This window comes from Quercus lobata, chromosome 12, assembly GCF_001633185.2.
Source record: "Quercus lobata isolate SW786 chromosome 12, ValleyOak3.0 Primary Assembly, whole genome shotgun sequence".
NCBI lineage: Eukaryota > Viridiplantae > Streptophyta > Magnoliopsida > Fagales > Fagaceae > Quercus > Quercus lobata.
Genome location: NC_044915.1, coordinates 18,048,101 through 18,061,899, shown reverse-complemented (window position 1 = coordinate 18,061,899; position 13,799 = coordinate 18,048,101). Strand labels below are relative to the sequence as shown.

Below are 13,799 nucleotides of genomic sequence, written 5' to 3'. Positions count from 1 at the left end.
AAAAAAAAAAAGGTTGTGCTGCAATGATGAACCCTAAGTAGCATATTTATAGTAATTAAGGGTTAGCCTAATATAAGCCGACAATATACATGGGTCTCTAGGGCTCTTACACATAATAACCTATATCTTTATCATGAGAGAGAGAGAGAGAGAGAGAGAGAGATTAATTTATGTCAAGAAGAAAAAAACTATTGTCGAATAAAGGTTGTACTCAATACATAAAGTTCCAAAATTGTGTCACGTTACACCTGGTGTAACTTTAAGTAATATTACGCCATCCGAAATTGACATGCATGTTAAGAGCATATAAAACATGCAATTCAACAGTGAGATTTTCAAAATATGAATTCAATAACAAGTTATTAGGTGGTATAATGTTGCTTAGTTATATCAGGTGTAACTCAAACTCAACATTATATGCGTGTATAGATATATAATTGGATTAACTAATAGAAGAAAAGTGATTTAAATCTTTGTTCACTAAAGTAGAATACACAATGTTATTACAAGATCTCGGTGATATGAATGACTTATGAAGCAATAAATTAATTTAATTCATTACAAGATCTTTGAGTCCTTTCCACAAAACATTTAAATGCCCCGTCAAGGGGGCAAAAAGAAAAAGGCAAAACAAACAAAATAAACAAAACAAAACTTAGTTACAAACACAGATGAACCAATCACACAAGAACTTCTTCATGACGCACTGTGCTAAATGGGCAGTGCCAAACCCAAATCACATGGCGTAGTGTCCCTGGAGAAATGAGAACAAGAAGGAAGTTGATGACACTAATGGTGCACATTTTTACTATTGCTCGTGGTCCTGTCGAGGTTCTGCTTCTGGTACTGTTGATAGTTTTGTTTTTTCCTCATGTTTCACTTCAGGTAACACTGCTCCATTTTTTTTCAGTGAAGCAGTTTTGGTTAGATGATTGTAGCTTCCCTTCTCCTTGAACAATTGAGAAAAGTGGTGCTTGCAGTACAGAAATCCATCCAAAGAAGCATAGGATGATTGTGTAAGGAAACAGCGACCATGAGCACACCTGAAGCATGACTTGTGATAAAAATCTCCCTCAATAGTCACCTATTACAAATTTTGTTCAACTTGATTAGTCTTTCGGCCCACCATGTCATTTATAAAATCTATATTAAACCTGCAATTTGAAGCTTTCTGTAAGCTATTACAAAAAAGGTTCTTTTAGTTGTTACAAAGCAATAAAAATAAAATTACAATTGAATTTCAAATCACTTGGTGCTATGTGTACAAAATCAAATGTTCTAATATATACATGTGTGTGCAATGGTGCAATATATGCGTGTGTGTGTGAGTGTGAGACTGAGTGCATATGATGCCTTTGTAGATGGATAAAATAAAAGGTATGGCTGTGAACCAGGAATAGTAAAAGACAAGGACAGGATTACTTTCTCCAGCGGGTATACTGTTTTTTTGCAAACTGCACATTTCTCTTGTGTCCCAGAAAACATGGAGGAGAGCTTGCTAGGCGTACGATTCTGTAGAAAATAAGAAAAGAATGTTCATAAGTTATGAAGAAACATACTAATTAAACATATTTCAGAGAATTGAGACTATATGAAATAGATAGAAGTTGTACTTACCAGATCGTTTTGTGGCCTTCCAGCTGATCATCCATGATGGAAAATAACACATTGTTAGCCTCAAACTGGAAAATAAAAGGACTATATATAATGCCAATGGTATAAGAATTAAAGGCGAAATTGATCTTACATGTCTGGAATTTTTTAGTGAAACTACCAGTCTCCTTGAAGAGTTGCTCGAAATGAGGCTTGCAGTATAAGACTCCATCCATGGAGGAGTATCTGCTCATCTGTAATTAAGACAAATGTCACCGAACACGAATGCCTCAAAATCTAGCCAAGTTCTCATTCTCAAATCTTTGTTAACCATTTAAGCTTTGGTCTCCCCCCCACCCCCCCCAAAAAAAAAGAAATTAAATCTTCTTTTCCCTAATTTCCATGTAACAAAAATGAAAAGGAAAAACAAAATTGAGAAAAAAAAAATGTAGCATACCGCTAGAATTCCATTACAGTGACTGCATTTAAAGCAGGTCTTATGATAAGGAACACCATCAGCTGTAAACAATTCTATGACATGAACGGTCTTGTCGCAAGCCTTGCATTTCTGCAGTGTCCCACTGAATGCCATCTTTTTTGTTGTGCAGTATACAAAACTAACAACAGAACTTTGATCTGTTTATGTTAAATAAATATTTGCAAAGATGGCCATTCAGCAAGAAATCATAGGAGTTCTAATCTCAATTCAGTTTTTGAGATTGAAACGAATTCACACATCCAGATCATCGCTAACGACCTTTTCTTGTGAATGTCAAAGGTAGATATCAAAGGTCCAAAATGAAATGGAACAATGAGCGGCAAAGGTTCCATATGGAGGACAGGTGATAACAGGTCCATTCCTTTTGGAGCATACAGATTTTAGTGCTCTAATACAATAGGAGATGTAAAATAGTCTGACCAGGTCCTTCAGACATTGTCTAGATAGAATTAAGGATAAAATGTAACAACCTTCCTCTATTTATATGGAACTTAATTAAGTTAGTTACTATGTCTTGGTCATATGCCAATCATCAGTATTCATAGGTAAGAGTTTGAGACTTATGGATTATGCGGTTAATCAATTAGGAATTATTAGATATTCTCGCAGCGTTGAGTAGATGATTTGCCAATCTTGGCTCTTTTGAACGTGCATGGATTAATGTGGTACATTAATACAAATCATTTACATAGAATTAGATATTCATGTAAGGGTTGATTTGTAATTGAGTTTTTGGATGACTGATATTGACATTGCCTATTGACAAATGATACTGTAGATATCAAAATTTTATGATGTATTCATAACCGTTTGATTGTTCATGATAAAATATTTGTGATCAAATTAATCTCAAATTAAAACAAAAAATTAATCTCAAATTGATAATGTGGATGATTGGCGAATGAAATCAAGCCACGTGACAACATCAAATGAAGAAAGCCATATAGCAACGTCAGAAGAAAAGTCCTATATAAAAAGTTCTTATTAAATGAAAGACCAAATTAAATTTATAATTAATTCTCAATAAATGTTAAGAGAAAATTCCCAAATTAAATACTATTAAGTTGCCTATAAATAAAGGCTTCTCATATGAGAAAGGGGACATACACTTAGAGAGAAAATCCTATTGACACTCTGCTAGAATAAAGAGTCATCTCTAAATTTCACAAGAATTCCATTGTTTATCAAGGTCTATTTCCACTTCTTCAAATCAAAGTGGGGATTTTCCTTTAATCTAGTTCGAAATCAAGCCAACGGCCCTCACATCAAATCAAGTACATTCAACTTGGAGACATCAAAACACGATTCAAGATCCAGTTTCATAGCTCCTTTGGATTGTAAAGTTTCTTGGAGATCGAATCAGATGTATTTATTGTATTCTTTCATTGTAAAAATTCATACAAAGGATTGTACTCACATATATACAAATCAATACAAGTTGATAATTTGTTACACTATTTCGTGATCGTGTGATTTATCTTTACGAATTTTGTGTGTACATATACTTATATATATATATATATATATATATATATATATATAAGATAGAAATTCTACTTTAGTATAATCTAAATGTATATGTGTGCGAAGTTCCCTCTTGGAGACTTAAACTCTAGCCCTTAACCCGACAAGCACTTATACTTGTGGAGTAACCATTGCACCAAAGGTATGCGGTGATATTAACAAATGATACCTATATCACCAATGTAATGAACAACAACAACAACAGTTGTTATTAAATAAACTGAAAAAAAAAAAAAAAAAAAAAAAAAAAAAAAAAAACCAACAGTTCATAACAATGAAGCAATTAATAGATAATAAGAACCATTATTAATGATATTGCCGTCAGCATATAAGTATAAAAATCATGTTAAGGACCAGAATTTTGCACTAATTCTTCGTTTGATATATATTAATTTCATATGGCCTTTCAAGATTTATTCATTGTAAGACTACTGAAAACAGTCTGTCAAAAATCATTTTAGAAAGTAAAATAACCATAACAAAACGTCATTTTACATGTTAAGAAAATTCATGAAATAATATATAAATGTTTAGTATTACACAAACCAATTATAGCTATATAATACAAATAATATAACTTCGCATAATTATAGGAGTATTAATAATATGGATTTATAGCCAAGAATTTTGTATCTTGATTGACACTTGCTGATATTTCTAATATCCAAAAATTAATTAGATAGCATAAGATGTGAGATCTTTTCTTTTCAAAAATTGTGTAGGGGGAAAGGCCCAAGGCCCAAAATCATACAATGGGCCTTGAGCCCCATACGGGATGGCCAACCATGTCTGAGGAGAGGGCGTAAATACTAAAAGGGCTCTCGGCCCAGTTCTTGTGGGCTTGAAGATGTTTAGAAGGCAGTTCGAGGAGGAATGTCTCTTCGGACATAACAAATATGGCTCAAACATGCATTCTGCCTACTAGAAGGACCCACCCCCGCGGACATTAGTAACAAAGATGAGTCCCACAGGCCTGTAGGAAGGAAGGAAGGAAGCGTAGGGTGTCTAAGGAGAGGCTGTAGCTGCCACATTAAATGCATTGCAACTACTTTTCTGGCCGCATTAATGTGGAGGGGACCTATGAATAGTGCTGCCTTAGTTACCACCACTCACAGAAAGATGGGGGGATGTCCGGTGGGATAAGCACTCAAGTGAGGGTCCAGATAATCAACAAGTGTAAGGGAGTTAGAACAGAAGAACAGTGCAAGAACCATAGTCTTTGAACAGGGACCCGTATACATTCACCACGTCTCCTCGGACTGAGAATATATGGACGTGAAGGGGATTTTCTTACTTTCAATTATTGTGTGGCCCAACTTTAGCTAGAATACACTTCGTTAAGGCCTAGTTCTATAACCCACTCTTTACAAATTCATTGTTTCTGGGTTCCTTGGACCAGAACCCCATACCTGTTGGACCTGGGTTCTAAATTGTGACCCTACAAATTGCAATTTGAAAAAATATTAATAAAGATGACAACTTACAATAATAATAGACGTAAAGTTTGACTAAAAAAGAAGTCTCACAAATAGTTTTTTTTTCCATCAACTTAAGAAGTCTCACAAATAAAGTTTTTCCCATCCATTTAGAAAGAGCCACAGATATAGGTTTTTATTTTTATTTTTTAAGTGCTTATTAATTCTTTTATTTAAATGAAAACAATAGAACTTTATAGAAACTAAAATCGCCAGCTTCAATAATGAATGAACTCAGATTTGTTTCCCATTTAACAAAAGTGAATGACAAAAACAAATGAAACAAGGAGTAAAAGAAAAAGAAAAAGAAATAAGACCACTTCACAATTCACAGACACAATCACACGAGAGTTGTGGGCAGATATGGGTTTTAAAAATTAAAAATGTCAGACATCAACCCAGCTTCACATCGCAGACAGTGAGCAGAGATATCATATCAGAGAAGAGAGAGATAAGATCAAGGAAGAGAGGGATCCATGAGACCATTCCTCTGTTGACTCGGATTCGTGTGAGTGTGAATAATGGATAGGAGAGACGAGTGGATACACCAATGGTAGTAGACCCAAGCTGCTGGTGATACTAACTACCGTGTGGAGCGGTCAACGGCGTAGGTTGTTACTCGGTGGCAATGAAGTGGAGCTATGGAGGAAAAGATGAGAGTTTGGAGTGGCAAAGTTGGGTAAAAGTTATTAGGTTTTTTTTTTTTTTTTAAGGTATGGTACCCACACAAATCCTGACCATCAAGTCTAATGGTTTTTAATCTATCCGTTTATTCAATTTTAGTAAGATACCAGCCACCGGTAAGGCAAGTTAGCATATAAAAGCATAAATAATATAACCAAATCTTTCTCCATTCGTTCTCTCACTTCTAAAGGGCAAATAAAGTGCTTGCACAACCAGTCAGAGGTAGGGATGGCAATGGGGTAAGGCGAGACCGAAGGATGGGGTCTTCGCTCCACCCCGCATGGTTTTGTCTTGCCTCATTCTCATCTCGCACAACGAAAAAAAATTTCTTATCCCATCCCTACTCCTTGGGGCCCGGCGAAGCCCCATTCCTCCCAATAATGAGTTTGTAAAATTAAAGATTGGGAGTTAAAATACAAGCCACTCACTCTCTATTTAACAAATTGAAACTCACATATTTATTTGACAAACCCTAATAATATCCAAATAAATGGCATGGTTACAAGAAATCTTACCATTTATTTATCGTTTTTAATATTAGAATACACCAACACTGAACAAAATAAAAGAAAAAGAAAGTTAAATGTAGGATGGATAATTGAGCATTGTGGTAAACTACTTTTTTTTGGTATAAACCACCCGGTATTCCGGAACCACAGGGGCTCCGACTAATCCGGATTCGAGCCGGGTAGGACCTCAAGGGCGACAAAGCTCTCCCAACCGAGTTTTAACGCAACTGCATACCCAAGGCTCGAACACGAGACCTTGGTTAAGCTAGGACTACCCCGTGCCAGTAGACCAACGCGCCCGGTGGTGTGGTAAACTACTTTGTTTACTTACTATCAAGCTCAAGTGAGATTCTAAATGTTATATATATATATATATATATATATATATATATGTATGTATATTATTTATATTGATTGATTAATTAAAGAAAGGTTTTGCCCGGGGCAACGCAACAGTAACTCATAAGTAGGCTTCAAATTCAGTTTTTACGGAAAACAAAAACACTACTTTAAGTTACTTAATTAGCTACTAGCATTTGTACCCAAAAAAAAAAGCATTTGTACCCAAAAAAAAAAGATAAACACCTAGAGTTTGGTGAACTTTACAGTTTACACTAACAAAAAACCAAGTCACAGACTTCCTAGATCTCCTACAGCGAGAGCTTTCCCACTTCCATCACAACCCAATGTGAAATGTTAGCAGAACATACCAAAATTCGAACTGTGTAATTTCCTCCCTCCACAATGTACACATACTTAACCTAATCACAAACCCAACAGCTTTCCCTGTTTCAAGAACGGAATGAACAAAACAGTCAGCGTTCAAGTAGCTTTTAGAATAAACAAAGCTCAGATCTCAGACAAACAAACCCAGAAGAATGTTTTGAACCAAAGGTCATATACCATATAATAATAACCTAATGACTGACACTATTCACCATGAAATTCACATCACATCACATCATACTCATTTACAATTGCTACAACATCATTGCTAGCTTTGGGAGCATAACAAACAGTATAATCATCCATCAAAGGAGGAAAAAATTTGAGTAAACCTCAATTGCAAATTCATTTACAATTGACAAATCTTCTCTTCAAGGGAAGATCTGAATTTCAGTTTTCAAGCCAGTGCAAACTTAATAGAACTATATTTTGTATAACAGAGGCAGAGCTCAATATGTGGTTGGAGGGTGCACCATGGTGCCCTCAAAATTTACATACATACATACATACATATATTCTTTAATTTGGTCATAATTTAAAAAAGAAGTTTATAGACAAACACCCAAATATTCAAATACTTCTTATAAGCCACAAGATGAACCCGGATTGTGGATAGAAGCCAATACCAGAAAGCCATTTGAAGCTCCTCATTCTTGGGATCCAGCTCTAATCCCTTATTAAACGAATATGCAGATTTCACAAAATCCTGCAACATTGTAAAATGACACTCATCGTCAGATAATGAAATATCAATTTTGAGTAGGATAAACTTGGAATTAACAGAAAAGAAAGTATTCACATACTTTTAATAACATGTATGCTACACCTTCCCTGTAGTATGCCTTTGGCCAGTCCGGCCTTAATGCAATACAAGCCTCAGCATCAGGTAAAGCACGACTTCCTTCATTCAAGAGAGCCCAACACAAACTTCGGTTCGATAACACAGTAGCATCAGAGGGCTCTGCGTTTATTGCCTACAATTTTCCAAGAGATCAATTGGAAATCTTTTTATTTTATTGTTTCCCTTTAAATTAAGTACAGGTCTCTGCTCACCTTTGTATACCAACATATCGCACCAAGATAATCCTTTCTCTTAAAAGCATCTTTTCCCTTGGATTTTAAGGTCAAAAAGTTCTCCTTTAACTTTCGGTTCATCTGCAAGAAATCAAGTGAAAGTCAAGAAAAAAAAGTTGAACATAAAAGTTTAGTATAGGAGTTGAACAATGCACATGATAATTTTAACTGATTTTGATTGCCTATGGCCAATTAGACTTTAGCCTCCTAATAGCCTATTCAACCAAATATCTTCATACGGATCATTGTAATAATCACATTACACCCCAAAAAAAAATAAGACGAAATAAATAACTACAGGGAAGGCATCCAAATGAGAATTCTACAAAGCGTGTTTTTTATCTAATCATACAAGATTTTGTACATCCTATAGCTGTACTGTCAAAATAATGGAGAGCAACCATAGGTTTAATAACTCTTAGTTGCCTTTAGTATGTTTTGATCTAATCCAACAAAATTTCCCTCAAAATCTGATGATCTTAATGGTGGATTACATTTAATTACCTGTTGTGTAGCTCTTCAGAGTGAATTTACTTCATTATTCCACCTGTACTCCAGTCTGGAATAGCTGGAATATGAAAGGTAACTGGAAAGAGAATCACGACACTCTGATAATTACATTGCAATGCTGCAATTTCTATTGGTGTCAATCCATACTGTAACAAAAGATAGAATCTTCAGTATGACTCCAAAAAAAAGACGTAACATCATAAATGACACAGAACAAAAACAAAACAATGCAACAACAAAATTGAATTACAGAAAATAAAGGCCAGCACCTAAACTTGTTTTGAGTCAGCACCAAGCAAAAGAGAACCTCTAATGGTCCTCACTTAGAGTTGACTAGAGCTAGCGAGGAAGCACAAGACACTTCATTTAGGGTGCCTACCCATATTGTACCCATGTCATAACAGTGTTATATCAACTGTTTGATGTTATAATTTTTCAGAAATTACCCATATCACCATGTCGTACCCGTGTCCGTGCTTATGCTTCTGAGCAAACCAATGAGAGAATTTCAAGAGAAATTTTATTCATAATCAGAATAATCCTTATCCATAACCGTAAGAGTACATTATTGCACTTATATAGACTACTAAACCTAACTCTAACTAACATAGGAAAACCTTAATTCTAATTGACTTAAGAAACTTAATTCCAAATGACTCGGGAAATCCCAATTTTGTATTTACAAAAGTACCATTGACTTTAGAAAATTAAATAACAATACTAATAAACCTAATTAAACTACTAAGACATACAATAAAAATACAATTGACTTCCAAAATTAAAATATTTTTTTTTTGCTATTTGGACATCTTTCTTCCCTAGTTGGAAGAAACTTGACCTTGAGTTTGAAAGTGTTGAAAGATCAAAATTTTAAACACGTAACACTTACTTCAGTTTAGGAATCACCTTCGGGAGCTAGGTTTATGAGAATCAGGTTGTTGGTTGTTCAAGTAACAGCAGCAGCTAGAGTTTGTGTTGGCTAAGTGGTTTGATGGTGGTGGTTTGAATTTGAGTTGAAAGCTTGGCTGTAATGGCTTTCGAATGGGTAGAAATACACGAAAATTAAAGAACAGAAAAATAAAGGATAAATAGCCTAGGAGTCAACACCTAGCATGCTTAGAGTCAACATCAAGCAAAAGAAAACCTCTAGGAGTCAGCATACCATTGGGACAATTTCAAGAGAAATTTTTTTCATTAGCAAAATAATACATAGGAATACATTTGTTATGAGTTTAAGCTAGGGGCAAAATAGTAATATCACTGTACTCTTTCATATATAAATAATATTTTAAGTGTTAGGGTTGACTTATAAGACCCTAAACACTTTCACCTTTAACAACAACATTATTGTGCTTATGAGACTAATAAACCTTAATTCCAACTTACACAGAAAAACCCTAATTCCAACTTACTTAGGAAACCTAATTCTAAATGACTTCGAGAATCCCAATTATTGAAATACAAAAATACTCACCTAGCCCTTGAAGGCGAGAAGGTAACTCCTCATGCACAAAGTGCTTGGGGGTTCATGGGAAAGGGGTCTCGTGTATATATCTGTGGTTTATTCCCTAGGGGTTCAGAGGGTCTTGCCTTGGCTTGGTTCCACGTCATCAAAAAAATAAAGGTCAACAACATTAATATATATATAAATATATATATATATATATATTTATATTTCTTACCATCTCAAAATAGATATCTCTTTGCACTTCCCCCATCAATAAATCTAAGGTTTTAAAATATTTATAACCAAAATCCTACATCATATGGTACTACCTCAAGGAATTCTAAATATATGTGACAAAAGCCACCAATATGAATCTCCCCTTCCCCCTCCCTTCAGGTCCAAAAACTTGCTTATAAAAAATAAATAATGTGATAAAAACTACATGTGCATCCCTTGTTCTGTCCATGTATTTCACTTCAAGCATGCATCTATTACAGATTTTAGGCACAAAAATAAAGTTAAAAATGAAGTACTCACAAAACTGGTAACATTGGGATCAGCTCCAGCATTCAACAAGCATTTGAAAATTTCCGTAAACCCTTCGGAAGCAGCACTTTCTAGAGGTGTCACTCCATGCTTTCTTATGTTTGGATCAGCTCCTGCCTAATGAAATTGCACAAATGCTCTAAAACTTGAAATTTCTGTGATCAATTACTCATAACTATCAGAATATAAGTGCTACCATATACAAACAGCTTGTCGCAATATAATTCAACAACAAATAAATCTATCAAATAATGAGACTTGTAATGATGGTATCTCTGAGACTAAATTATGAAAAGGGAAACAGCCACCATAGATCCCTTTTTGAAAACAAAAATAACATAACTGGAGTTTATTTTGAAAAACGTTATAGAATAATATCACCAAGAGCTTTAACAAAGCATAAGGAGCTTTAAAGTCAACTAACAATCACACTCATTGGCTGGTGAGACCCAGCATTCTTGTGTGGAAGCATGAAAGCTAAGCATTTGACACACAATAATTATGTTGAGAAGTCAATATGAGCCTTCTCATCTTTCTGAAATATTGATAACATATAATAATTCCAATTTTGGAGAAGACATTGTTATCGATTATTTTGCTGTTTAACTAATCACATTTTCTCCAGAGAAGATTTACTTCAACAAGTAAGAGCTATTACATAGAAAAAGATGTCATGAATCACATAATTTTGAATGAAAACTAGAAGACTCAAAAAACTTTGACAGTGAGCTAAACAACCTCCTTTGCATGTTCGTTGCTAGAGAAACTCTAAGATTATAGTGACATGCATCACACATTCATGTTAACTTCTGTGACAATGAGCAAAACTAGCAACAAAGTATACATGCTATGGTATAACAAGTTTGTTTGTTTTGTTTTTTGTTTTTGTTTTTTGTTTTTTTTTTTTAAAAAAAAGGTACCCGAAGCAAAAGTTCAAATTCAACACACTCGGTTGAATTTGCATGGATAGCCATCACCAAAGGAGGTACATGATCGTGGAAAATTACATTTGGCTGCAAAAGAGTAATAAAAAAACAATTAATTCCAAACAGTCATCAGACCAATATGTGAATTTAGTAGGCTTTTCTCTCCTAATATGAAATCTTCCACCTGACATAATTTTTATTTTATCAAAAGGCTATACATATAGTAACTGACTAACTGTGATTACAACAAGCCAATTGTCAAAGCCATAGTAATTAAATTTAAAAAAAAAAAATGCCAACTAATACATAAAAGTTTATGTTGAAAACTCAAAAAATATAAATCAAGGTAGAGTACACTGTGATTACAACAAGCCAATTGTCAAAGCCATAGTACTTAAACCAAAAGAAAGAAAAATGACAGAACTAGTGCATAGAAGCTTATATCAAAACTTTGAAAAAGCATAAATCAAGGTAAAAGTTAGTACCTTTTAAGTATAGTCCAACCAAATTTAACATGAACATATCAAACAAGTTTGGCTGAATTTACAGAGTTACAAAATATCTAAAACTACCTATGGATTGATAGCATATGCTACTTATTTAACACAGGAAATATTATTTCTAATTGTGGTTATCCAATCCTAATTTAATACTGAAATCAGCTTTCTCATGATATTTTTACTATAACTTCTGACATTTGGAAGCTAACAAATATTCTCAAAGATTGTCAAGGTTAGGACAAGAGTTATATGCTAGGTTTTACATAATATATTTCCAATCCATCCTTTTTTGGAGTCCCACCAACAATGCGCAGGTTATAATTAATAGTTCTTCCACATTAAGAAACAAAGTTGCTCACGTTGGCATGGTTTTCTAACAAAATTCTGACAGATTCTTTGTTGCCGTGAGCTGCCGCATTATGTAATGGCGTGCCATGATTAGAAATTGCGTCTACTTTGGCACCTTTTGAAATCACAAGACGTAAAATTCTCTTAATCCCTGCAACCGTGTAACTATATAAGTGATAATAAAGCATAAATAAACCAAAAGCTATATGTAGAAACAAGGAGAATAGTCAGAATACAATCAATGAGATTTCATATTAGGCCAAATGATAAATAGTGACAAGAATTACCCTATGCACCATCTCTCTAATTATAGCTTAATCTGAAAAATAAAGTTCCTCCTCCCTCACATACTTTTAATACTCTCTACTGACCATCCTGCATCTTTATTAATCAATATATTCAATCTATTTATCTTCCCATTATTTATTTATTATGAATTTTTTTCCTCACTACCATTAACATTGCAGTCTAGTTTCCATCACCTGAGGAAACCATTTCATTAAATTTGTAGATACTTGTTATGCAACATAGTACTTGATTTGTTGAAGGTATTATTCTTATTTCATAATTTTAGGCAGCACCTTGTAATTATTTAACATTGAAGAAGCTCCACAAAAAGTAATTTATAATGAGGCAGTTGAAATTTTGTAAATTCCCTTAACATTATTCATGTAGCATTAATTTTTTTTTTCTTTTTTGACAATTCAATATTTACAATGAAGAGGGGGAATTTGAACCCTTGATGTCTTTGTTAGAAACATGAGGTGCCAATTGAGCTACTAGGTTCTTGGCCATTAGAAAGAAATTTAAAGGACAATAAGCAATTTCTGTATTAGAGATCCCATCAAATGAACAAATCAAAACACTTATATTGACAATTTAATGGAGCAAAAAATTGCACTTGGCAACCATGATGGCAGAGCCACAATAACTACAATCGCTTATATATATTGACATGGAACTTCTAGGTCCCCAGGAAAATCAATAACCAAAGCAAATGCAAATGCATTAGATAGAAAGATAATAAAGCATATCCAGTTTCTAGTTAAACTTTTGTCCCAAACCTATAATCCCTCCAGCCATGTTATTTTTCTTATACTCATTAGGAGTGTCAATGTTCGACCCAACCCGCGAACACGACACGAACTCGACACTAGTTTTTTCGGGTTAGGGTTGGACCTTAATGGGTTTGGGTCATAAATGAGTCGACCCAAAAGTGACACGATAAGAAACGTGTCATAAGTGAGTCAACCCGTATAACCCATAATAGACACGTTTGACACGTCAATTTATTTGTGTCAATCCGAAATGACCCACTTAACACATCCCGTTTAACTCATATAACAAATAAATATTTATTTTATTTTAAATTTGTCAAATACCTTTTATATCTAACATATATTTTAAATTTAAAAAGAAAAATGAGTAATTACAAAAA

At 34.1% G+C, this 13,799-nt stretch overlaps 3 protein-coding genes across 6 annotated transcripts; all 3 read right to left on the bottom strand.

The window, feature by feature from the left end:
- Positions 1-533: 533 nt before the first annotated feature.
- Positions 534-2,369, bottom strand: LOC115971037 (LIM domain-containing protein WLIM2b-like). Its single transcript, XM_031090705.1, has 5 exons — positions 2,051-2,369; positions 1,748-1,847; positions 1,618-1,640; positions 1,423-1,512; positions 534-1,084 (listed from the first exon to the last, which is right to left on the bottom strand). Exons 1-5 carry the CDS (start codon positions 2,183-2,185, stop codon positions 809-811), a joined length of 624 nt encoding a protein of 207 aa, XP_030946565.1. The 5' UTR covers positions 2,186-2,369; the 3' UTR covers positions 534-808.
- A 4,423-nt stretch (positions 2,370-6,792) lies between these two features.
- LOC115972284 (hsp70-Hsp90 organizing protein 3-like) lies at positions 6,793-9,714 on the bottom strand. 4 transcript variants are annotated; one of them, XM_031092508.1, is made up of 6 exons: positions 9,484-9,711; positions 8,589-8,740; positions 8,064-8,165; positions 7,814-7,984; positions 7,637-7,716; positions 6,793-7,070 (listed from the first exon to the last, which is right to left on the bottom strand). In XM_031092508.1, the coding sequence occupies exons 3-6, from the start codon at positions 8,163-8,165 to the stop codon at positions 7,046-7,048; spliced, it is 378 nt and encodes a 125-aa protein (XP_030948368.1). In that variant the 5' UTR covers positions 8,589-8,740; positions 9,484-9,711; the 3' UTR covers positions 6,793-7,045. The 4 variants fall into 4 exon arrangements, with proteins under 4 accessions (XP_030948368.1, XP_030948366.1, XP_030948365.1 ...); XM_031092506.1 differs by lacking the exon at positions 6,793-7,070 and adding an exon at positions 8,864-9,079 and having other exon boundaries at positions 7,322-7,716; positions 9,484-9,714; XM_031092505.1 differs by lacking the exon at positions 6,793-7,070 and having other exon boundaries at positions 7,322-7,716; positions 9,484-9,714.
- On the bottom strand, positions 8,615-13,009 carry LOC115970323 (ankyrin repeat and SOCS box protein 8-like). Its single transcript, XM_031089972.1, has 4 exons — positions 12,373-13,009; positions 11,508-11,600; positions 10,579-10,704; positions 8,615-8,740 (listed from the first exon to the last, which is right to left on the bottom strand). The coding sequence occupies exons 1-4, from the start codon at positions 12,547-12,549 to the stop codon at positions 8,615-8,617; spliced, it is 522 nt and encodes a 173-aa protein (XP_030945832.1). The 5' UTR covers positions 12,550-13,009.
- Between the last annotated feature and the right edge of the window lie 790 nt (positions 13,010-13,799).